This window comes from Cynocephalus volans, chromosome 3, assembly GCF_027409185.1.
Source record: "Cynocephalus volans isolate mCynVol1 chromosome 3, mCynVol1.pri, whole genome shotgun sequence".
NCBI classification, from domain to species: Eukaryota; Metazoa; Chordata; class Mammalia; order Dermoptera; family Cynocephalidae; genus Cynocephalus; species Cynocephalus volans.
In genome coordinates, this window is record NC_084462.1 from 183,862,453 (window position 1) to 183,887,453 (window position 25,001).

Sequence of the window (25,001 nt, forward strand, 5' to 3'; positions counted from 1 at the left end):
GTCCGTGCGCTCCAACCCCCACCCCCGAAGTGCCCGCGACCCGGCTGGCTCCCCGGGTGGCGGCGAGGGGGGCGGGAGCTGGCGTCCCGGAGGTCACCGAGGCGCGTCACCGCGCCCGCCCGGGCCCGCCCCCGGCCCGCCCCCCGCCCCGGGCCGGCTCCATTTAATGGCGCGGCGCTCGGGCCGCGGCGGGCTCTCGGGCGCGCCAGCGCAGCGGACGAGCGGGCCGGCATGTCGGGGACCCGAGCCTCCAATGACCGGCCCCCCGGCGCGGGCGGCGTCAAGCGCGGGCGGCTGCAGCAGGAGGCGGCGGCGACCGGCTCGCGCGTGACCGTGGTGCTGGGCGCGCAGTGGGGGGACGAGGGCAAAGGCAAGGTGGTGGACCTGCTGGCCACGGACGCCGACATCGTCAGCCGCTGCCAGGTGCGGGCCGGGCGCCGGGCCCTCCTCCCCCGCCCCCAGTCCCTCCCCCCGTCCCCTTCCCTGGACCCAGAGGGACTGTGGCCTCCCCTGCCCTGACCCGGTCCCACCGCTGATCCCTTGCCTCCCGGGAGCGCCTTTCCCAGGGGCCACCCCCACCCACCCCCGCACACACCCCACCCCCACACACCCTGGCTTCCCTCCCTCCACCAGGGCAGAGCTATAAATACAAGTTGCTGAGCTGGGGACACCCGATCCTCAGGCGGTGGGGAGTGCCATGGGAGTGACACTGGGCTCTCCGCAGCGGGGACCCAGCTCCAGGGTGGTTTGAGGACCCTCGAGACACCCCCCTTCCTCAATCTGCAGTGATCACCTGGGGCCTGTGTCTGGGACAGAGCTGGCCAACTCCAGGCACGCGTCAGTGCCTGGCTGTGGGGGCTGGGAGCTGCTTGCTGGTCACCAGTGGCCAAAACAGTAGCAGCGCTGCCATGGGCTGGAGCAGCTGGGGGCAGGGACCTGAAGGAAGGTGTTCAGGAGGGGCCTGGCCAAACGTGGGGAGAGGGAGGAACCACAGACTTCTGGCCAGGGTGACCCAGTGGTTGGTGGTGTCCCCTGAGGGCCCAGGGCAGGGCCTCCGCCAGCTGCCCATTCTCAGCGCCCCCATCTGTTCTGACCAACACTGGGCACTCTCTCGAGGCTCATGGGTCTCCGCGGGTCCCCGCCCCATGCCAGGCTGCCCACACCACGCTGCCTCTGGGCTGACCCTGTGGGCTCAGGCACCACAGGGTCAGCTTTGGGCACGTGTGTTGTTGCTGTGGGGGTTAGAGCCACGCCTGGGGGCTGCTGCCAAACAGGGGGCAGGGGCGCCTGCCCACTCAGGCTCCATCTCCCTGGCTCTGTGGCTTGTTCCTGAGTTCCTGAGAAAATGGCGGGGGCTCTGAGCAAGCCCCCACCTCAGAAGGGAATGGGCCCAACAACTGGTTTTGCTCAGAGCTGTCTGGGCCACTCCTGCCTGATGGGGGGCGGTGGATTCTTGGAAAGTTCTCTCTGCCCTAAGCCGTAGCAAACAAGCCCATCCTCTCCTCCAAGACACCCAGGTCCCAGAGGTGGCCCTCAGAGCCCCTGCTCCCCCACACTGCACTCTGCCCCTGCTGCGTGTGGGACAGGCCCTTGTCTGCCTGCAGCCGAGTGTGTGTCCAGTGCCTGTGGCTCCTCTCCCTCCAGCGTGTCCCCAGCGCAGGGCAGCCCCACCCCCGCCCTGCCAGGCCTCTTTGCTCCAGCGATGCCCAGAGTGCCCTCCCTGTAAGCTGCCTCTGCACGTCCGCCCGTGGCCCGTCTCTGCTCCTCGCAGTGGCTGGAGGATTTTGCAGTACTTCCCATAGCGCTCATCTTGACGCTGCTCCACACCTGGGTCCTGTTCCACAGCTGGGTCAGCAGGCCACACCCCTGTCACGCCCAGCCATGACGGGACTGGCAGAGGGCAGAGCAGGCTGGAACCCCGTCACCTGAACTGGGTGCCCTCTCCCCAGCCCTACCCGCCTGCAGGCCCCTGGCTCCCCAGCGTTGTGGGAATGAACTGTGGCGGCCTGAGCCAACGATGTGTTCTCCCTCTAGCCTCCTAATCAGCCAGTGAGTCGGGATTCTTCCATAGAGCTCCTTTACAGGTGGGGAAACTGAGGCTCAGAGAAGTTCCAGAATAAGAACAGCTGCTGTATTTGGAGCCCTCTCATGTGCTGCACGCTTGCTGTGATAGTGCTGGCCCAGCCCTTTTGTCCCCACCCCGAGGTTGAGGTAGCAGCTGGGACTTCAGTGGAGCATCTGCGCTGGGCTCCAACTCAGCACCTCCTCGAGGGCCAGGACACGTGCCCTTCCTGCTGGGTGTCCGGCCCCAGCCCTCGTGAGTGCTCGGGGACCCGGGCTGGGCTGTGCTTGTCCTCCCCTCAGAGGTGGGGGCTCCTCTCCTGACAGTGGCCTCGCTGCACCTCCCTGTTCTTTGTGGCCCGTGTCTGACCATGCCATGTTGTCAGAGGCTGGCAGAGTAAGGGTCCCGTCAGGTGCCCCTAGGTGAGCAGCTGCCTCTTAGGCTGTGTGTGTGGAGCCCAGAGAGCTTCAGGTGCATAGAGGCGAAACCTCGCCGTGGGTTGGCATGGGACAGGAGCGAGGAGCGGAGGGAGCGGGCAGCGGCATTACCTGCGGGGGCCAGTGGGCAGGGACCCTGGCTGGCTGCCTGGAGGGTCAGCAGCTGCCAGCTCAGTGACCTGACACTCTGCTGCCCAGCCTGCCAGTTTCCTCAGCCCCTGATGGGTCACCCGGCCTGTTATTTGGCCTGGGGCTGTTCCCCCACAGCGGGCTTGGCCTCTGGGTGGCAAGGCTGTGGCCCTGCCTGCTTCTAACCGTCAATACCAGCAGGGCAGTCACTTGAGGTTCAGCTCCCAAGCCCTTGTCACAAGTCGCTAGTGTGCTCACTCTGGACTCTGACGTCGCCACTGCCCAGAGGTGGTCTGGGGCTGTTCCCTTCCCATCCGATCGTTTGAGGCTGGAGGTCAGAGTGCACCCTGGAGCTCCCAATGGCTTCCTCTCCTTCCAGAGTCTCCAGCTGTGGGTCCCAGCTGCCACGTTTCTTTGCCTCTGGGGCCTGTTTCCCAGGCAGCCTCCCTTCTCCTTGCTGAACCCCGGTCGTGTGTCCCCGTGCATTCCCCCACACCTCCCACCCACGCCCCCAGCAGCCCCTCCTCTACCCCAGGTGGCTCTGGGTCTGTTAGGGGCTGCGCCCGTGCCCCCTTGCCCACCGCACCACCTGCCTCCTCGTCTGGCCCCCACCCCTCTTTCCGCTCCAGGCTAAGTCTCTCCTGAGCCAGGTCTGCCTCCCAGCCGTGTGGCCACATCCCAGCCACCTCCTCTCTCTGCTGGTCCTGTGCTGTCCCTCCTCTCTGGTCATTAGGGCCCTGAGCAACCCCTTCCCCCCTCCTAGGAGGCCCAGCACCTCCGCCTGGGCTTCCTCTCTGTGTCCGCCGGCCCCCTGTCCAGCTGCCCACCCCTCAGACAGGCCCCCGTGGGCCCGCTCCCCAGCTGCACGTCTTGGCCACGGTCTCCCCTGCTGCACCTGCCCCCAGCCCGGAGACCCCCAGCTCCTCCCTCCACCCCCACGTTACCTTTCTCTCAGTGCCTTGGGCTCCGTGCCCAGGACTGTGAGGCTCCTGCGCACCCTGGTCGGGATTCAAAATCCACCCCCTTCCTGCTGCAGCGCCCGCCGCGGACCCTGGGGCTCTCTGTGCCTGACCGTGCTCAGCACACGGCTGTGCGGGTGGCTTTCTCCACGTTTCCTGCGTGAACCCATCGACTGTCCGCACCTCCAGCTGCGGCCGGGGCTGGTGTCCAGCAGGGGTTGCCCTTCAGGAAGGGCCAGCTGCCCCAGGCTGGCGGTGGGACATGAGATCGCAGGTGCTCCCACTGTGTCCTCTGAGATGTGGCAGCACCAGGCTGGGGGCCATGTCCTGTGGGTTGTTGATGCTCTGGGAGCGCTCTCAAAGGGGAGGATAAGGAAATGCTTTGCCTCTGCTCCAGGCTGCTGCCTTGGACCGGTAATGCCGCTGTTGCTTCCAGAAGCAGGTCTCCCGGCCAGCTCTGCACCCACTGATGGCATCGGTCGCTAAGCAGTGGCTCCAGGGGAGCGCCCTGTCATCGTGGGAGCTTCTGTCCTGGGTGGCAGATAGGAGCCGATCCCGCAGGAAGGGAAGCACCACGGACATGGGCGAACTCCAGGACCTCCCCACACTGGGGGTCCCAAGTGCCTCTGTGCCGGGCATGGTCATGGTACAACCCACTGTCTGGTACCAGGTGCAAGAGGTCAGGCCTCCCGCTCACCGCAGCCACGGGCGGGCCAGATGCAGGAGCCTCGCAGCCTCTGCAGCGCCCTCGGGGAACCCCCTGCCCCCCTTACTTGCTCTCTGGCCCCATGCCAGGGCGGGGGTGGACACAGAGGCAGAAGAGCCGGTCCCTGCCCCGAGTTGCTCACCATCCAGGAGGCAGAGATGCGAACAGCTCCTGCACCATCCTGGCCTCCCAAGACTGAGTAGGAAGCTGGACTAGGGAGGTGGCATGGTGGTGGCCAGCGGCTCAGCCGGAGACTAGGAGAGGCGCCAGTGAGAGCTGCTGGGGGAGTAGGAGCCACAACCCTAGAGATGAGGAGGTGGGGACAAAGGCCTCAGGAGCTAGCCCCCTGCCCCTCAGCATGGCCCCCAGTGCACACGTGCACACTCACAAGCGCACACGCACCGCCTTCCCCTGGCAGCCTCCAAGGAGGCAGAGTCCCCGGCCACTGAGAGGTGGTGCCGAGTCAGCTGAGCCCACCCCTTGCCTTTCCCGGTGCCCACAGACACCAGGCCAGAGTGAGACGTGGCCACCTGCTGCAGGCTGGGAGAGAAGAGGCCCAGAGAAGCCACAGGTCAAAGGCGGGAGGCCGTGGTGGCCTGCCCACGTGGATGGCCCAGGCGGTCTGCAAGCATGGGGTCCTTAAGGCCCGGGAGAGGCCAGAATGGTGGGAGGACTGAAGAGGGACCCCCGGAGATGTGCTGCAGGTGGTGTGGTGGTCCACACAGCCCTCCTAGATGGGCAGCCTGGGTAGGGCAGGAAAGGCTGGGGAGTTTGGGGGAAAGGTCAGCACCAGGAGAGGTGGCAACGGGAGCAAAGCTGGACCAGAGAAGGTGAGGAGGGGCCTGGGAGGGCCTCTCAGGGCCTCTGTTCCCAGCCCCAGGCCCATCAGGTGCCTCAGCTGTTGGGAGCAAGGTCCGTCCAGGAAGGGGCTTCCTGGGCGACAGCTGGGCCACGTCCAGCCGCAGGCTTCTCTGCTGCAGCTCGAGGGGTGCTGCTTAGCTCAGGGATGCTGCGGGGCTGACGGCTGGGGTGTGACAGAGCCTGTGCCTATGGAACGGCCTCTGCTCAGATAGTCCGGAGGGCGGGTGGGGCAGCTCAGAGAAGAGCATCTAGACGTGGGTTTGGGACTCAAGGCTGCCAGAGCATTGGTGGGCCAGGAAGGAGGTGGGGCAGCGTGGGGCGGGGGTTATGGGGTGTCTGCAATTCTCTGGGGACAGGTAGCCCAGGGAGAGGGTGTCCCTGCTGGGCATGAGCCCCCAGCCCAGGGAGGCCAAGGCCGTCCTCAGGGCCTCACCTTCCCTGACCTCGAGGGGGCCAGCCAGACGCTGTAGAGTTGACACAGGGGTCAGGGCTGAGTCAGATTCCTGAGTGGAATCTGGCTGGGCCTTGGTCCCTCTTCATTTGTCCAGGGGGGAGAGAGCCCCCTCTTTCTTAAGCTCTCCACCCCCAGGGCAGCAGCTGACAGGGATGTCCACAGGGTGCTCGGAGCTGTGCCCCGACCTGAGGATCCCACAAAGGGAGGAAACTTGGGAGGCACCTGGAGGCAGGTGGAGCCTCAGAGGCCTGGTGGTGTCGTCATGCCCAGGGCTCCTCGGATGTCCCTGGCTCCAGGCCCTGGCCTGGTCTGAGCCTCTCGGGGTGCAGGTCACTCAAGGCAGGTGTTCTGAGCCATCTGTCATCCTGTCTTCCCTGTCACTGTGCTCCTGAGAGCAGGGAGGTCTGCTCTGATCTGTCATCTCCTGACTGGCAGACGGTGAAGGGCAGCATAGTGTGCCCATAAGTCTGCCACCATTCACACCATAGCTGTGTGATTGCGCTTGTGGAGTTGTGTGATGTGCCACATGGGTGACCATCCAAGACAGCCTGCAGTGTGTGGCCCAGCCGGCTGGGCTTTGCGATCAGCCTGTGGCACCACAGTGGACACCCTAGGTAAATGCAGGACTCCCTGCAGCCCCTGGAGGACCCTGAGTCATGGCCAAAGGGTGGACGGGCCACGGCCTTCCCTGAGCTCAGCTGCCTGGGCTCTGCTTTCCGCAGCAGACAGGGAGGGCAGCCGAGGGCCGGGTAGAGGGGCAGGCGGGACAAGCCCGGGCTGTGTGTCATCACGGTGGTGCCTGGGCAGGGACGGTCCTGAGAAGCACGCACACCACTGGTCACGTGCTCCTGAGTGGCAGGAAGGACGGGGTGGGGGCTGCTGCCCAGGGGGCTCAGCATCGGAAGGAGGGTGCTAAGGACTCAGTCACAGACGCCAATGGAGGGGCAGGACGCAGGGCCGGGCAGCCTGGGACAGGCAGCCCCGAGAGGCCTCCTGCGGGAGTTGATCCATCCCGAGGGAGGGTTGGGGCTGAGGAAGGAGGACAGGAGGGGGGCCTCCGGGCTGGGGGAGGCGCAGGTGCACCTGCGGGGGGCAAGGCCCTGGAGGGCAGCAGATGGGGCCTCAGAGGCCGTGCCGAGGGGCCTGGCGTCCACCTGCACCCAGGGCCAGCTCCGGCATTAAGGCCTCTGTGCATCTCCAGGGAGGGTGAGGACTGAGCAAGGCACCTGCCTGGGTCTGGTCCTGGTGTTTCCCACATCAGGGCAGGGCCTCTCAGGGCTATGGGCCTAGTTCCTGGCCTCTGTGCCCAGCACTTGACCTGACCCTGCCAGTCCCCCCATTGGGGTGGCACCAACTCGTGCAGTTATTGAGGAATCGGTGAGACTAAGCTCTAAGGTGTTCCCACCTCCGAACCCCCCAGAGCAGCCTGGCCTGACACAGGGCTTTCCTCAGGGCCTGGGGGCCGACGTGGACCTGCGAGAGCTGGCAGGTGGCCTTGGGGGAGAATGCTGTCTGCTCACCATGCAGGGCACCAGCACGGTGCCCTCCAGCACCTGCCCACCCGGAGCGGGAAGCTGAGCGCAGCCAGGTGGACCTGGACTGGTGGTCTCATGAGGCTCCGCCTCGTCCTCACCACGACCCTGGCAGCCTTCCCTCTCCAAATGGTTTCCATACCAGGCTGCAACCTGGGGCCAGCTGTGCTAGGCAGGTCCGAACGTTGCCACCCCACGGTGCACCCTTTGCACAGCTGTCCTTGGGTGTCCTTTGCTGTGGGAACCCCAGGCTGAAGGGGAAGAAAGGGCAGGGGGATTCTGGTCCCCAGTCTCATCACCTGCCCCTGGGTGGCCTGACATTCCCAGACCCCACTGGGTGGGGGACGGACAGACTGGGTCTCTCTGGGGACTCCAGGGACTCTGTCATCCTGGACTCCACAGGGCTGCTGGGTGCCCCTGCGGGTCAGCAGTCTCCAGCCTCAGCGTCCCAGGCTGGCTCATGCCCCCTGGGAGGGGACCACGGCCTGCACCTGGGCCCTACATTTGGCATAAGGCCCTGAGCTGGCACAGGCCCTGGGGTCATCTGACGTCCACCAGCCCACGGCAGGCCTGCATCTGTTCCTAGGTGCCCGTGTTTGACCCAACAAAGACAGGGGTGTGCTTGGCCTCACCAGCTCAGTGTGTGTGTCCTCAGGCCAGCCGACGTTGGCCCTGGACACTGGGAGAGGCGGGGAGGGGAGGCAAGGCACCCCCAGGGCGTCTGGCCCCTTCTGGCCCCTGGTCATGGCAAACGCCACCTGGCCACCTTGTCCCTGGAGGCCTGCATGTGAGGGAGGGCACTCCAGTCGCGGCTGTGCTGTAAAACTCTCTTCTCTCGGTTTCCCCATCTGTCCCTGGAGACCTCACCCCCTGACAGCACCCTCCCCCGAAAGGTGGCAGGCATGACTATGGGCATGAAATGCTTTCTGAGCGCATGTAAGGGGGTTACTGCACGTGTTCCCAGGCATGGGCAGATCAAGGAAGGGGGTCTCCAGGAGGCCACAGAGACCTCCAAACCTGGGGCTCATCAGAGTCACTCATAGGCCTGTCGCTGTCCTGAGAGACTGACACCATGTGCCTGGGGTGGGACCCAGGTGTCTGCTAGCTCCACAGGCAGTTCTAGCGTCAGGCTGAGACGTCCCCCTCACCCCCACTTCATCCCGCACGGGGTGCTCGTCAGCTCTGAGAACCCGTGGGGGCACGTGCAGACCACCCCACCCACCCTGCCCACCAGGCCTCCTTCATCTCCCTTCCCTCCCAGCAGCCCCCACTAGGGTCCCATCCTCCGTGCCTGCCTTACGTGGTGGCCCACCTGGTTCACCTCCCAGCCCCGTCCTGATCCTGAGCCACAGTGTGCCCCTGCCTGTGCCTGCTGTGGCACCTCTGTGGCTTCTGGCCCCGCCGTGTGCTCACCGTCCCCGTCTGCTCCCTGCCAGGCAGCCCCGCGGTCTCCACCATCATTTGCGCACAGGGTCTGAGTCAGTTCAGACTCCAGCCACCTGAGGTCTCCCAGTGCTAGCTCAGGCCACGCTGGCAGGGCGACTCCTGGAGAGACTGTGTGACGGGCTTGGTGGCAGGGGCACAACCACACCGGGACCATGGTGACTCTCAGGAGTCTGTGTTGGAGATGAGTTGGGACCAAGCTGGGGGAGGCTGCTGCTGTGGTTCCACCCTCCTGGCACTGTCACCTGCCGTGGAACTTCTTCAAATCATGTTTCAGAAGCTTCAGGGACAGACCTGGGACAGACGTTCACGCGTGCATTTTAAAAACATAAGACCTCGTCCTGAGTGGTTTCCAGCAGGGACCATCTCAGACAGCTGGCAAAGGTCACAGGAGCTGGGCCCGGCATGGCAGGTGTTGCAGAAGTCGAGGCTTGGAGGCAGGAGAGGGCAGGACAGTGGGAAGATGTCCTAGGGCTCCAGCCCCACTGTCTAATTTGTGGATGCATGAAGTGAGGTGGCGGAAGGGAAAGCCTCTGGCCCGGGGTCTCCAGCATCTCCTTCTCCCTGTACCTGGGCTGCCTGCCCCTGGGTGCCGTCCCACCAGCCGCCAGGCTATGTCAGTGGAGGGGCTGGGCGAGCTGTAAATCTCATGTGGGGAACAGGTGCTTGTGTGAGGAAGGGGGACGGGGGCCACCATCACGGAGGGTCCTGGCTGGGGTGGGTGAGGAAAGGATATGTGGAGCCCACGCTGCCCGGCCTCGTGGGGGGAGGGGAGCCCTTGCCCCCTGAGCAAGGCAGAGAGCAGTGGGGTGTGGCTGGGAGAAGGGCCTTGGGGCCAGGGCCCTCGTGTTTCTGATGGGAAACGGAGCCAGGAAGGTGGCACTGGAGCTGGGCTCCAGGGTCCTGGGGACGGAGTGGGCCCAGCAAGGGTCAGGACCAAAAGGGGAGGCCACAGCATAGTCCGTGGTGCTGGGCATCAGCATGCCTCCCTCCCCCAGGGGCCTGCTCACCCCCAGGTGGGGCTGGAGGACTGGGGTGGGGGGGGGCGGGGGGGGAGGGGGCAGTGCCATCTAGTGACGGGAAGTGGGACTGAGCCCGGGCGGGCTTCTGCAGGGGCTTCCTTCTGGCTCTGCCCCGCCTAGTCTATTGCGGTAGCAGGAAAACCCCGGAGAGGCACCACATGCCCTCCGTGCAAGGCTTAGCCTCGGGGCAACGGGCCATCATGGGAGAGGAGAGGCACTGCTGCTTCCTAGGCCAGCAAACGTGTGCACGGGGTGTGAGCTCTTCTGCCTGCACACAGGCAGTGGCCTCATCGATGGCACCGTGGGGTAGTGACATCCCGTGCACCCCATTGCCACCCCAGCCTGCCTGCCCCGCAAGAGCAGAGGGTGGGGCAGGTGGGGCTCACCCACTGGACCTGGGCCCCGCTGAGCAGACCCCCAGAGGTGGTGACAGACCACCCATGTCACAGGCAGCAGAGCTTTGGTAATTACCCTGCCCCAATGGGGCCCCTCTGTTTTATCCCCTGACCTCTGCCCGCACAAGAGGCCAATGTTACAAGCCCCTTGGGGAGCCTGAGGAAGTAGAACCCAGGTTGGTAGAGCACTTGCTTGCAGTCATGTGACTGGTTAGTGGGGAGAGAGGGCTGGAACCTGCACACCAGCCAGCCTGCAGCCCACCATCAGCATGCGTTCCAAAAAAGAAGGGCGCCTGTCGCTGAGTATTCCCTAGAACAGGGCTGGCCTCAGAATTGCTTTTTCTTTTTTATTCTTAAATGGGAGGTGCTGGCCCAAAGGGAGGGGTCCCTGCTGAAGGGGACCGGGGCAGGTTGAGCTGTGGGGGCCTGAGTTTGTGCTTTTCAGAAGAGTTGGGCCCCCTTGTTCCTGCATCAGAGGAGGGAACCTTGGTGGGGATGCGGGGCTCTTAGCAAGTCCATGGCTGCAGGGACCTGCACTGAGCCACCTCCAGAAGGGGCTGGCACCAGCCTGAACCAGACGCTCATCTGAGGAGCAGGGCACTAACCCAACCCTCTCCAGACACACATCAGAGCTGACCCCTGAACCAGACTCCACAAGTCCAACCACTGGATGGCACCTGAGAGTCTCCTGTGCCCACGGGGGCAAAAGAGGCCCCCGTGCACCTGCCTTTGGAGCTGGCCCTGGAGTGAGTTGGCTCAGGTCCTGGGGGTCCTCAACACCCAGGCACCATCAGCTCAGCCAGGTTTCTGTTCCCAGGGTGGCAACAATGCTGGCCACACCGTGGTGGTGGACGGCAAGGAGTACGACTTCCACCTGCTGCCCAGCGGCATCATCAACACCAAGGCCGTGTCCTTCATTGGTGAGTGCCCTGCCCCCCCGAAGTCTGCCCAGACCTGAGCCTGCATGTCACCAGCCCAGGAGCCCAATGTGCAGGGGAGGGAGCGTCACCAACTTGGATGATGACAAGGGACCCCCTGAGGCAGGAGGGGCCTGGGCTGGACCTCGGCCCCACCTGCCCACCCAGGCACTGCACGAGAATAACCTGTGCCACTGTGGACCTTGGCCTGGGCTGGGGACAGACCTGAGATGACACAGAGTTAATGCGGGGAGGGGCAGGCCTCATCCTCCATGCAGGAGCCACAGTGGCTGACCTGGGAGCCTGTCCTCAGCCATGCAGAGCCAGGACACCAGCCCCAGCCTGGGCCACAGGTGTCTGCAGGGGGAGTGAGGGCAGGAGGCTCTGCTGAGAGCTCAGACTCCCTGTGTGTGTGTGCACAAGTCCGTATGCACGTGTGCAGGTGTGTGTGTGTGCACAAGTCTGTCTGCACATATGCAGGTGTGTGTGTGTGACAGGCCTGGCTTCCTCTGCGTGGAGGCCGAGCCCATGGGGACAAAGGCTGTGCTTTCCTGACCCTGCCTGGCCATGTGCTGTCCCCCTGGCCTGGGCTGCTGCTCCAGTGCCAGGCAGGCCTCCCTCATTCCTGGCCCTGCTCCGGTCCACGCTGCAGAGGGACGGCCTTGCTCTCCTCCCAGCATGGCCTCTCCCTGTTGACCTCGCTGCAGTGGCCTCCAGGATTTCACGGCTCTCTCTGTCTCTCCCTCACTCGGTCATGAGGCTCCCCTGCCCGTGCTGGCCTCAGCTCTCAGCCCAAGATCCCTGGCTCAGAGAAGCTTTTCCTAGTCCCCGGGCCAGGCCCCTTCCTGTATTTTCCTTCTGGCTCCTTCCACTACTGAGGCAAGGCCATGCTTGTGACTCATCAGACCCCCATCCCACCCCACCCCCATCAGGAAGAGGAGGGTACAGGGGCTTCAGGTTTGTGCCCAGCACATGGCACAGGGTCTGGCCCAGTGCATAGGAGTGGAGGATGCCATGAGGCCTTCTCCAGCGACCAGCCTTGTTCTGCTGAGCCCTGGGCCCCACTTGACAGGAACCAAGGCCACGGAGGCCCGGCTTGACTGGGAGGACCCTCTGCCCAGTCTCCGAGGCCAGGTCCGCCACTGGAGCCCAGGCTGGGCTCTCACCAGGGAGCATTAGTGAGGGCTGGCTGGGCAGCCGGCGGGCCCGGTGGTGCCCTGCAAAGGCTGACTTCAGAAGGGGCAGAATGTGGCAGAATGCAGACAGCGGCCCCGCAGCTTGCGACACTCCCAGGCCTCTGCCGCGTGGTTATTTCAGGATGCTGTGGCATTTAGGTGACCTTTTGTGCTGTCTGTGGCTTGCATGGTCTCTGGGTCACTCCCATTTGGACTGATGTCCCATCTCCCTCAGCCAAGCCTGTGTCGTGGCCAGCCCAGGTGGGGACTGGCGGAGGGAGAGGGGGTCCTCTCAGGGGGCAGCAGGTGGTCTCCGCAGAGCTCCGTTTGGTCTTAGAGGAAAGGGCTTGAGTTCAATCTCGCTCTAGCCTGGACCCCACGCTCGTGCACTGGGGGACCTCGGGCAAGTCACCTTCCCTCTCTGGGCCTCAGTCTCTGCCTGTGTGGAATTTCTGTATGGATCCCATTTCGGTTTTACACGGACAGACAGGAAAAGCATGGCTCCCTGAACGTTCTGCTCGGGCCCTGGGACCCATGGGGACCGCGTTTCCCCACGGCTCCTGCTTCCCACTTTCATGCTGTTCTAAGAAAACCTAACGGCTTTATGGAGGTGTGACTCACAAGCCGTAATATTCACCCACTGTACAGGTACAGTTGTCAACCTCCACGGCAGTGCAGCTTTTGAACATAGACCCCAAAAGTCCCCGCGTGCCGCTCGCTGGGAGCCCCTCTCCCGCCCCGGCCCCAGCCACCGCTGGCCCGCGCCCCGTCTGCCAGTGTGTCCATGCTGCGTCTGGATTTCGTCTTTACCCTTTTTTTATTGTGGTAAAACATAACAAAAATGTAAGATTTACTGCTTTACCCTTTTTTTTTTTTTTTTTTTTTTTAGTTTTTAATAGACTATTTTTTAGAGCAGTTCTAGGTTTACAGAAAAATTGAGAGGAAGGTACAGAGTCCCCAAATGCCCCTGCTCATCCCCCACCTCCCCCATCATCAGCAGCGCCCCGCAGAGGGGACATGGTTGTAGTGATGAACCTGCGCTGACACGTTCTCATCACCCAGAGGCCACAGCTGACGGTCAGGTTCACTCTCGGTGTTGAAGGTCCTGTGGGTTTGGTCCAACGCACAATGACACATATCCACCATCACGGTTTCACACAGAGCAGTTCCACTGCCCTGCCCTGAAAATCCTCTGTGCTCCACCTAGTCACCCTCCCTCCCCCAGCCCCTGGCCACCACTGGCCTTTCACTGTCCTCACACTCCTGCTTTTTCCCGAGTGCCACCCGGCTGGCATCACAGGGCGAGCTTTCTCAGGCTGGCTTCTCCCTGTCTCCTCATAGCCTGATAGCCCGTTGTTTTCAGTGCTGAACAACCTTCCGTCGTCTGGACGCCCCGCAGTCCGCCACTCACCCACCGCGGGGCATCTTGGTGGCTTCCAGGTTTGGGCAGCTGTGAACAAAGCCGCCGTGAACATCTGCGCGTGGGTCCCGTGTGGACATAAGTTTTCAGCTGCTTCGGGTCGCGATTCCGGGCGCGGTCCTCACCACCGTCCGTCTCCCAAACTGACTCCCAAACACGACACAGCAGCTCCCCTCCCCCCAGCTCCCGGCACCCACCACTCCGCTTTCCACGACTCTGACCACTATAAGTACCTGATGACGTGGAATCACACGGCGTTTGTCCTTTTGTGACTGGCCTGTCTCACTTCGCATTACGTCCTCAAGCTTCCCCCGTGTTGCGGCGTGTGTCAGAATGTCTTCCTTTCTTTTTTTTTTTTTTATTTTTTTATTTTTTATTTTTTTTTTGTCGTTTTTTCGTGACCGGCACTCGGCCAGTGAGTGCACCGGTCAGTCCTATATAGGATCCGAACCCGCGGCGGGAGCGTCGCCGCACTGCCAGCGCAGCACTCTACCAAGTGCGCCACGGGCTCGGCCCAGAATGTCTTCCTTTCTGAGGCTGAGTGACATTGCATCGCACGGACAGACAGACAGGCTGCTGGTGCGTTTGTCTGTCCGGGGCTGCTGCCGCCTCTCGGCTACTGCCGATAGCTCTGCTGTGAGCATGGGTGTACCAGTCGATGCTGTTTCAAATACAAGTTTCCGAGTGTCTGTGGGGCAATCCGGTCCCTTGTGTCCGTGTGTTGCAGGAAACGGAGTGGTTATCCACCTCCCGGGCTTGTTTGAGGAAGCCGAGAAGAACGAAAAGAAAGGTGGGTCCCCGCACCCCCGTGCTGGCGGGCGCCTTGCTGGGGGCTCTGCAGCGGGGCACGGGCGGGGTGGCTCCTGGGAAAGCGGGGTCCTCGCCTGGGAAGCAGTGAGCTGGGCAGCCTAGAGGTCGCCCCAGCATCATGGGACCCGGCGACACCTGGAGACTAAGATTCAGGGATTCTGGGGACCTCCCAGGGACCCAGAATCTGAGGAAACTCCCCAGAGGACACTGACGTCCAGCTGGGGCTGGGGATCACTAGGTCCACCCTGCCTGCAGGGAAGGATGTGCTCCTTGGGGCTCAGCAGGGCATCTGCCAGGCACACAGGCAGGCAGCAGTGACCGAGACCACAGGCCAGAGGTGCGGGCAAGTCAGACCCTGGGATGGGTTGTCTGCAGGTGGGGCAGGTGCACTCCAGAGGGTAGGTAGCACCTCAGCCTTGGGGCTCAAGTTCAGGGCGGGCATGACGAGAGCAAGTAGAATCCAACCCTGAGGACATGGGTACTGGAGGATGCAGACGTAGGCCCCGAGGGGACGGGTCACCTTCAGAGTGGCCGTGGTCAGGAAGAAAGGCCAGGCACTCAGACCAGCCCCCAGCTGCCAAGCCTGCAGCAGGTACAGGTACAAGCCTGGGGACATGTGGGTGGACGTCCTAGGGGTGAGGGTCCAGGAGCCTCAGCAAAGGAAAAGCTATGAGGGGAGGGCCTGCGGCCTGCTGTGCACCAGGTGACCCTCCCGGCCTCCGCCGGCCCTGCCTCGATGGGAGTTGAGCGAGTCGGCCCAATTTTGACCCATCTTACCTGTGAGGGGCTGCACACCTGTGAAGACCGACTCACCTGTGCACCGTGTCCCCGTAGGTCTGAAGGACTGGGAGAAGAGGCTCGTCATCTCCGACAGAGCCCACCTTGGTAGGTTTCACGCTGGTGGGGACAAGGGAGTATAGGGGACGCCCCCGCCACTACCCCACCTTGGCCAGCCGGCCACTCTTCCTCCATGGCCACCTGAGCTCAGGGAACCTGAAGGCCTTCTTTGTTCCTGCTTTTCAAGAGCTTCAAGGTGGAGGCTGGGTCGGGGATCACTAGCACCATTTTCAGATGGAGAAACTGAGGCTCGGGGAGACTCACAGTCACACAAGTCAGTGCAGAGCGGAGACTGAGACTCGGGACTCTGATGGTCACACCCCAGTTTGTCCTCTTCCAAACCTCGGCCACCCCCTCCCCGGGAGACAAGGGCATGTGGCAGGCCAGACCCCCCCGCGCAAACCTCTGTCCTCTGCTTCTCTCTGGCTCCCTGGCGCCATCGCCCGGCCCCGCAGTGTTTGATTTCCACCAGGCGGTGGACGGACTTCAGGAAGTGCAGCGGCAAGCTCAGGAGGGGAAAAAGTAAGTCGGTCACACACGCCTCCTCCGCTGCTAGCTTTCCAGTCCCAGCAGCAGGTGGACACCAGGGCACGTCTGGGCCGGGGCGTGATGCAGATGGGGACATAGTGTCCATTGAAATACCAGGGTACACCACTGAAGCCCCAAATGAGTCCACCACTCTCGGGGGTCACACACCACCCTCGCTGGCTGCCACTGCCACACAGACCCCTGAGAAGCATCCATGCCACACAGTCACCTATTGTGTCCCCACAACTGCTGGAATCCTGAGCTGACCCTGGCTGCACACATGGGCCACGGGGAAACACAAGAATCAGGAAACGGCGTGGCTGAGAAGCAGTGGGCGCTGGTCCTGCCCAGCCCTCCCACATGGCACCAGACCCTGCCCTGCACAGCCCACGGTCACCCCATTGTCCACTCATATTTATTAGAACCTTGGATGTATGGGGAACACAGGAAGGAAGCAGATGGGTGTCCTGGCTCGGAGAGTCAACAGCCTTGTGTTACACACTCACACACTCTGCACACACTCGTGCCACACACATGTGCACTCACGCTGGCACAAGTGTGCATGTATGTGTGCACACTCTCACATGTGCTGTCACTCACGCATACGCTCCTCATTCATGTGCACACACACATACGCACTTGCGGCTCCAGACATGGGAGTGAGCTCCCGAGTCACTGAGCCTGGGCCAGCGGTGCAGACAGGAGGGCACGGCATCCTCACAACGGGACGCACACAGCATTGCTCCTGGTCCTGGGGAAGCTGCAGCTAAAGGATCCTGAGAGCAAAGACCTCGGTACCAGGCAAGAAAGTGGAGGCAGAAATGCAGACAAGACAGTTCCAGGACAGAGGACACTGCCGGGGAACGAGGGGAGGGTGAGGGCCGGGGCTGGCTCAGAACAATCTGCCGCCCCAGCAGCCCCTACACCCCTGAAAACTGGCCATTTGAGGGTCAGCGGGGTGCCCGTGGCTTGTTGGGGCTCTCGGTCCTCACGGCACCTGTTCCCCGTCTTTCAGTATCGGCACCACCAAGAAGGGAATCGGACCAACCTATTCTTCCAAAGCTGCCCGGACAGGCCTCCGCATCTGCGACCTCCTGTCGGATTTTGACGAGTTTTCCACCAGGTACCTGAACTGTCTGCAGCCCAAGGGGGAGGACTGGGAGCGGCGGCCGTGAGACCGTGGCTGCGAGGAGGGTCCAGCAGGGATGCAGTTCCGAGCATGGACCCTAAGAGGGTCCCAATAATTGTCACCTGTCCAGATTCAAGAACCTGGCCCACCAGCACCAGTCGATGTTCCCCACGCTAGAAATAGACGTGGAAGGTCAACTGAAAAGGCTCAAGGTAGAGCAGGGTGTGGGGGCCACCGGGAAGGGACGGGGCGGGCTTGGCGTCTCATCGCATGTTTGTTGCGCACCCACGGGCACACCATTAGCAGGCATCATGATGGGCCGGCCGGCCTTCTCGGGGACGCGGCCTCATTCTGCTGCTGGTTCTTTCAGGGCTTTGCTGAACGGATCCGACCCATGGTCCGAGACGGTGTTTACTTTATGTACGAGGCACTCCACGGCCCCCCCAAGAAGATCCTCGTGGAAGGCGCCAACGCAGCCCTCCTGGACATTGACTTCGGTACGTCCCCTGGCCAAGCAGCACCGTCGTGCCAGTGAGCTTTTGGCCTGTCAGGGAAGTCCAGGCCAGCTGCTGCGAAACACGGAGCACATTGGGGGGTGTGGCAGAGCCGCCTTCCAAGGCCACAATGCCACCCACGCCCACGAAAATGATCCTATTGTCCCTAGTTTTCCTAACTTCAGCAGGGGAGATGAGTAGAAAAAGGGCTGAGCTAGAGATGAAAGAACTGGGGCGAGAGGGGCCAGGACCAGGACCGGGGAGCCCAGCGAGGCAGGTTGGAGCCAGCCCTTCCAACAGTCTCTACACCCCTGTCCCTGACCTCAGGGGCCACCACTTTGCCCTTCAGCACCGAGGCAGCCTGGCCACCTCAGTCCAAGCTGGGAGCAACCTCCCGGCACACAGTGCCCCATCCGGCCACTTCCCCAGGATAGGCCCTCAGACCACCAGCCTGGTGACCCCCACTGAGGGGATATACAAGGGGTCAAAGCTCCCGCTGCCCTTTGCTGAGAGAGACCCTTGGGCTGTGGCGATCTGCAGGGGTAGCGGACAGCCCCCAACCCATTCTGTCTTGCAGGGACCTACCCCTTTGTGACTTCCTCCAACTGCACCGTGGGCGGCGTGTGCACGGGCCTGGGCATACCTCCCCAGAACATAGGCGACGTGTATGGTGTGGTGAAGGCCTACACCACGCGCGTGGGCATCGGGGCCTTCCCCACTGAACAGATCAACGTGAGTCCCCAGCCCCTCAGGACCACAGGGGGCACCTGGGGTGAGCAGTGATGGGGTGGGGGCTGCGGGGACCCTGCTGGTGCCACTTCCCACCTTCCAACAGGGCCCTTCCTACTGTGCAGGCAGGGGGATTAATAAGGGGCATTGCAGATTGGCATGTTCCAATAGCATTGGCACATGAGCTCACATCACGCGTGTATATGTGCACATGCACACAGATACCTGCATGACCTTGTTTCCCCCAGGAAGTGGGTGAGGCCCACAAGCAATGGGGGTGACTTGCAGCCCCCTTAGGCCACCCCCGTTTGTGGCAGCTCGTGGACCCAGCTTGGTTCAGAGAGGACCCTGTGTGCTTCTCTTGGGCCCCAGGGAGTCAGGCCATCTTTGTCCTTCGGAGGCCTTGTCCAGCCTGGGCCTCTATCCCAGCCAAGCTAGAATTGGGTCTGCAAGCAGAGCCCCCACCTCCCAGCTCTCCAGCCTCGTGAGCGTTTCTTGGAGCTCCTGCGCCACAGCATCCTCGGGAGGCCACTGGCCTTCCTTTCCCAGCCTCACCCTGTGACCCTCAGCAGGGCAAGGACATGGGCTCTTGTGCCTGATCAGAGAGGGACAGCAGGTGTCACGAGAGGCAGAGCAGGAGGGGAAGACGCCGCATCCAGTGAGAGCAGGAGGCGCAGGAACAGGTGTCAAGACAACCTTGGGAAGAGGAGGAGAAGGGAAGGTGGGAGCGCAGAGGCTGGCCAGGCAGACGCGGTGCCCACGGCAGCTTGTGCATGGGCCTTCCTCACGAGGACCGACCATTCTGTTCTCCTACAGGAGATTGGAGACCTGCTACAGAACCGCGGCCATGAGTGGGGGGTGACCACGGGCAGGAAGAGGCGCTGTGGCTGGTTAGACCTCATGATTCTGAGATACGCTCACATGGTCAACGGATTCACCGCGTAAGCAACCCCTCTGGCAGCCTTGCTGCCATGTGGCTGTCCCGCTACCCATCCTGACTCCCCTGACACCCACAGGAGCAGGTGGAGCTGGATGTAGGGCTCAGGGCCACACAGTCCCCCGGGTGGGGTTCCTCCTCGCTTTCCCCACGGTGAGGCGGACGTTGGGTTAGTGATGTGTGCAGGAAGGTGACTTACACCGTGAAGGGCAGAGGGTGTCCTGGCACTTGTGAGAGGTTAGACTAGTTCATGGAGAGGTGGGAGGTAAATCCAGATCGGAAGGTCCCACACTTCTGTCCTGGCGGAATCGAGAGTTCCTGCCACGTGGGGTGCAAGGACTTTGATGCTCCTGGGGGGCCTCTGGCTTAGTCAGGATTTCCATCTGTCAGCCCTCCTGCTCAGTGCTGGGCAGACTGGGCCACAGGGCACAGGAAGGCAAATTAGATGTGGATGCCTTGCTCTTGGCTAGCACAGGGCAGCGCTAGGGCCACAGACATGGCCACACGGGAGGGCAGATGTGGCCAGAGCTGCGGGCAAGCGGTGGCCACTGTGTTTGGAAGCGGTGGAGAGACTGGCTGGCACAGGAAAAAGTGGAGGCTGTGGGAACAGGGCACCCAGCAGGCCATCAAGGTGGAGGGACTTGCAGCAGAGACAGGCGCAGCCCGGCGGCAGAGGCCCCTGCTCACGAGCCTGGTGGTCCATTGCATTTTTCTGGGATCGCTTAATCTTTATTTTCCATTCACCATAAATAACCGAGGAGATACAAGAGGGTGAAAACCAACGAGAAGGAATCACAGTGTTGCTGACCACGTCTCCTGTTTGTCTCCATCTTCTGGTTTTGGACAGGCTGGCCTTGACCAAGCTGGACATCTTGGATGTCCTGGGCGAGATCAAAGTCGGCGTCTCGTACAAGCTGAACGGGAAGAGGATTCCCTACTTTCCAGGTACGGGAGTGAGGTGGGGCTTCCCTGGAGCCGGAACAGACGCCACCTGGGGCTTCTCAGGATGCAGGGGACGTCCCGCCTGTTCAGCAGGCAAAGGGCGAGGGTCTCCACAGTTCTCCCTACCACCATCCCCAAGGAGGCCTGGTGGGGCTCAGGGCAGCCATAGGCACCTTCAGGGAGTGGCTCAGGGGGACTGGCCTGGGTTGGCAGGTGGGAGCCAACTCGGCTGTTCCCCTGGGATCCTGAGGAATCTTCACCCACGTCAGTGTAAAAGGCCCCCCTCCAGGGAGTGTGGGGACACTCACATGAGTTAGCGTACGTGGACGGCTCTTGAAAACCTAGAGGTCCACACGAATGCAAACAACAGCTATTCTATCTAAGAAGGCACGCCTTCCAGGTAGATTATTTAAGACCTAACCAGGAATTCTGTGGCCATGCTACAGAGGAGATGCTATTTTCCTGGATTTCCCAGTTACCTGTAGCTCTGGACTTACCCCTCGACCTCAGGCCTGGGCCACGTTCTGACCCCACCTGCCGCCAGCTTCCTCTCCAGGGGTGTGGGCCAGTTGCCCTGCTCGTCCCTTCTAAGCAGACCTGTGCAGACCCAGAAGTGCCACCTGGCTTCAGGAGCCATATGCATCCTCGTGGGCAGCGTCTGCCGGCCCTACTGACCCCTGACCTTTGAGAAGGCACACTGCTGAGGCCTGCATGTCTCCTCCTGGTGGCCAGGGCTCCAGGGTGGCAGGTGAACGTGGCATGCCCCTATGCAGACACTGCCAAGCTGCTTGTTCCAGCACCTTCCATCAGTAGGGGGCGGGTCGGCATCTACTGTGAGTCATGATGTGCCAGCTCAGAGTGGGAGTCTCTGCCCTAAGGAGCTGATGCTCCGGGGGGGATCCCGTACTGCTTCAGTATTCTAGAGTCTCTTAGAACATCCACATGGGGCCTTGCAGCTCCTCAGCTGATGTCACCATGGTGGTTAGAGCAGAGCAATTAGTGCACATGTGCCCAGGGTGGACTCATCACCTGTGTCCGAGCCCCACTGCCATCCCCTGCTCACTCCCTGCTCTGGGAAAACCAAACAGAGTGACCTGCCAGCCCTCGATGACTTCCTCTCTGCTACGTCCCTTGGCAAGCAGCCCCACGGTGGCATTGCCCAACATTGGCTTCCCTGGTGATGGGAGCAAGTCTGTGGGACCCCATTCACGCCCCATGTGTTTCCCCAGCTAACCAAGAGATTCTCCAGAAGGTTGAGGTGGAATATGAAACGCTGCCCGGCTGGAAGGCAGACACCACAGGCGCGAGGAAGTGGGAGGACCTGCCCCCCCAGGCCCAGAGCTACGTCCGGTTCGTGGAGAATCACGTGGGAGTGGCAGGTGGGTGCCCTGCGCCCCTGGCCACTCCTCCCTGCACCCTGTAACCTGCGTGCCCCAAGGGGCCCACATCCCAGCGCAGGGCCTGTGAGCAAAAGGGAAGCCACCAAGTGTGGTCCCGAGTGACCATCAGACAGCAAGAGGAGAGGGGGGTCCGGAACTGGCACAGGTGCAATCACAGAACATCACCTTGGCAGCTGCCCGGGCAGATGCTGCTCCCAGCTAGGGGGTGGGTCCCCAGTAACCTTGCCAGGAACAGCCACCTCTCGGCATCTAGGACATACCCACCTCTGTGAACATGCACGTACTCCCCATGGCAGGGGGATGTGCGCCTGCAGGATAGCCAGCGTCTAGCATGCTATTTCTGGGGCAGGGCTACTGCTTTCTGCTGCACATGGATTAATGCCCCCCAACCTTTATAATTTAAAAATTGGAAATATTTCCATTTGGAGAAAAAAATAGCCCCTTTTACCAGATGAATTACATAAAAAGATCTGACACTATGGAAAATTTGGTCTCCTGAGCCGTCTGCTCCTGGCGTGTACCGTAACGACTCACGTTTATTCTTCCAGTCAAATGGGTCGGTGTCGGCAAGTCAAGAGAGTCGATGATCCAGCTGTTTTAGCACAGCTGGAGCTGGTCCCTACAGGCTGCAGCAGTGGCTATGTCTGCGTCAGCGGCAGCAGTCACGTCCCCCAGCTGTCATCACAACCAACACCGTAAAGAAAGAAATATGAAAACGACTTTCAGTACTCTTATATGTCTGTTTAAGCCTTCAGCTGAACCCACTGATTTCTACAATGACTTTAAACATCTGGAGCCAGCATTGTGACCATTTTAAAAAATTTTGCGACTTAAAATGAGCCAGAGTGCTCAAAACAGAGCCCTGCTATGACACGCTAATTGTCTCATGGTTGTGTGTACAGTTGGAGTCGTGCCCTAATAAACACATCCAACCCCACCGAGCGGCAGTGGCCATGAGACGTGTGCTCTGACTTTGTCCTTGTTGCTTTAAACACACAAAGGTGACAGTTCCCGAGAGTCTGCATGACGCAGCTTCCTAAGAGCCACCTGCATTTTTGGTATCTCGCAGCCAAGCCACCTGTTTGCTCAGAAAACAAAATGGACCGAGCTCATGCAAGAAAGACCAAGTGCATTCAACATGCTTTTCAGAATGAAACATGTAAACGAATCACTGTGTAGACCTGTTACCAGGTAGGACATGCCAGGGCTGATCCAGGGTGGACTGTCCTTCCTGCCCTGGTGACAGAGCCCACTGGCATCCCCCCTCATTAAAGTTGGAAACACTTTGTCATCATCCCTGTGAATTTCATTTGATTGAATAAACTACTTCTTAACTGACCAAAGCTGCACTGAGCCTACTGTGCTCACCTGGACGCTGAGTAGCCTCCCTAAATCACATGTCGGCATTTGGGTCAAATTGTGAAAAATGACCGCCCTTTCAGTGCCCTTTCAGAGAGACCCCGAGTCTGCCAGGATGAGAGTCAGACGTTCTGGCGCTGAGCATGTCAGTTGCACTCACGCTGCTGAAGCGCCAGCTGGGCTTGCTTTTGGGGGGATACCCCAGCCCAGGCTGGCTGCTCACACCCTGGGAAGCTAACTCCGGAGACAGGGTGGGCGGGCTGAATTCTGAAATGCCTGTGACTCCAGGCATGCTAGCAAACTTCACACAGTGCCCAGCATGGCCTGTGACGTGAAAACCAGGAAGCACTTTATGCAACTGCTTGTTATCCCCATCGCCCCAAGCCACATGGGGACACTTCCTTCTTGGGCCTTCTCAGTAGTGCGTCTGCTTTGGGGTGGAGGTGGTGGCACCAGCAGAGACCATTGTTTGAATTTTCCAAGAATTGTTTCTTCCATAATACAGCAAAAGGGATGGAAGGAGAGAGCCCCGGGGCAGGGGTGAGCTCTCGCTGGTGTGATTCCGTCCCCAGGCCAACACCATCCTCCTGGGGACAGGGACGGCGGTGTCACCTTCTGAGGTGACTGTCTTGTAGCACCTTGCTAGACAACAGAGAGATGCACGCTTCAACCAGAGTAGACATTTTTCAAAAAAGAAAGAAAATCTTTTCCTTCTGTGTAAAAGCTGCAAACCAGGCTTTGCAAGTTTAACCTGCCACTTAAATTAGACAGCTGCAGAAAAGTTTCCACATCCATAGTTTGTAGGAGCCACTAAACCCTCCACATGAACACAAGGTGTTTTTCTTCCATCTCTGGATAACATCTTGAGGAGGCAGGCGCTATCATGTGCCTGTAGAAGTTTCCCAGGGTGAAGGGACACCAGCTCAGAGGGAAAACGGTTCTTTCTGGTGTTGACTCTCTCACCTTCATGTGGGCAGGAGGCGCTGTCGTCCCAGCAATGGGTCAGTACAGACAGCCGGGTGAATACTCTGGGTCCCCACCCCTTTTGTCAGTACCAGATGTTTGAGGGTCTGAGTGGTTATAACAAACCCCACTTTGCATGGATAAAACAGCCCCAGCTTTGATGAGGCTGTAGTTGTCTCTGTCCAGTACCTGGGTGAGACAAATGGGTGATTTATCCCTGCAGTGAATTCGTATAATGTTATGTTGCCCCAGCACCTATTTTGAATATAAACTGGACTTTCCTGTACCAGAGCAGGGCTCCGTCTCCCCTGACACAGTTCCCCGTTCTCTACCTCCTCCCAGTTCTTCATGCACCCGCCTGCTGGTGACCACCTCCCTCTGGGACAGCCCGATACAACCTATGTGAGTCTCCCCACTGGCCTGCACACCCCACACGGACCCGGCAGATATGCCAGTGACCTTCCCTTGGTCACAGCATGCCTGCATGGAGCTCATGCCTGTCTGCTCTAAACCCGCCAACCGGAGCTCTCCGCAGGAAACCTGCTGGGGTAACACCCTAGTCCCCCATAAGGGCTCCAGCCACAGGTCCTTCTCTTTCCCCCCTCTCCGGCTCCCCACCCACTGGCTGAGCGTGCACGTCCCTGATGCTTCCCCTTCCCGCTGGATGCAAGTACGTACAATTTCACCATAAATAAGTTACACCCAATTTAAAAGTTACTAAAAGTAGTATAATGACATTACTAATCTGTGGAACAGCTAAGATATTTACTCAAAATTGTAGGCCCCTGCGGGGACTTGGATTAAACATTCTAGTGAATCTATTTCCCTCCAGTCCCACCCTCGGCGCATTTGTTGGGGGTGGGGGGGCAGTCTTGTCACACGTCTCCTGAGAAAACAGAGAGTGCATTCCTTCCTCCATCCGCAGAATGTCCACTTTCAGAATGTCCATGTTTTGGAGGTCAAAATGTGCCCCTCGGCAAATGCTTTGCATGAGCTCAGTTCCCAGCCAGACGATTTTCCCCAAAGCATCTCCCACCCCGGGCAGGGAGGTCTCCTAGGTCTGTGTTTCCACAGCCCCTGTGATTCCCCTTTCAGGACACTTGTCCTGCCAGAGGGCAGTGACCCTGTGGTCTTGGCTCAAACCACCCCCAAGCACCTAACAGACCTCGGCACTTGTTATAAGCTGAATTGTGCAACCCCCACCCCAATTCATACGTTGAAGTCCTAACTCCCAGTGCCTCGGAGTGTGACAGTATTTGGAGATAGGGCCTTTCAAGAGGTGATTAAGTTATAATGAGGTCATATAGGTGGATCCTAATCCAAATGACTGGTGTCCTTACAAGAGTAGATTAGGACACAGA

General features: G+C 60.8%; 1 protein-coding gene across 1 annotated transcript; it reads left to right on the forward strand.

The window, feature by feature from the left end:
* The first annotated feature begins 144 nt into the window (after nucleotides 1-144).
* ADSS1 (adenylosuccinate synthase 1) lies at nucleotides 145-22,612 on the forward strand. Its single transcript, XM_063090862.1, has 13 exons — nucleotides 145-423; nucleotides 10,818-10,920; nucleotides 14,240-14,302; nucleotides 15,157-15,207; nucleotides 15,615-15,681; nucleotides 16,703-16,810; nucleotides 16,947-17,028; nucleotides 17,187-17,313; nucleotides 17,888-18,042; nucleotides 18,856-18,980; nucleotides 19,824-19,921; nucleotides 21,148-21,297; nucleotides 21,867-22,612. Exons 1-13 carry the CDS (start codon nucleotides 232-234, stop codon nucleotides 21,917-21,919), a joined length of 1,374 nt encoding a protein of 457 aa, XP_062946932.1. The 5' UTR covers nucleotides 145-231; the 3' UTR covers nucleotides 21,920-22,612.
* Nucleotides 22,613-25,001: the final 2,389 nt, after the last annotated feature.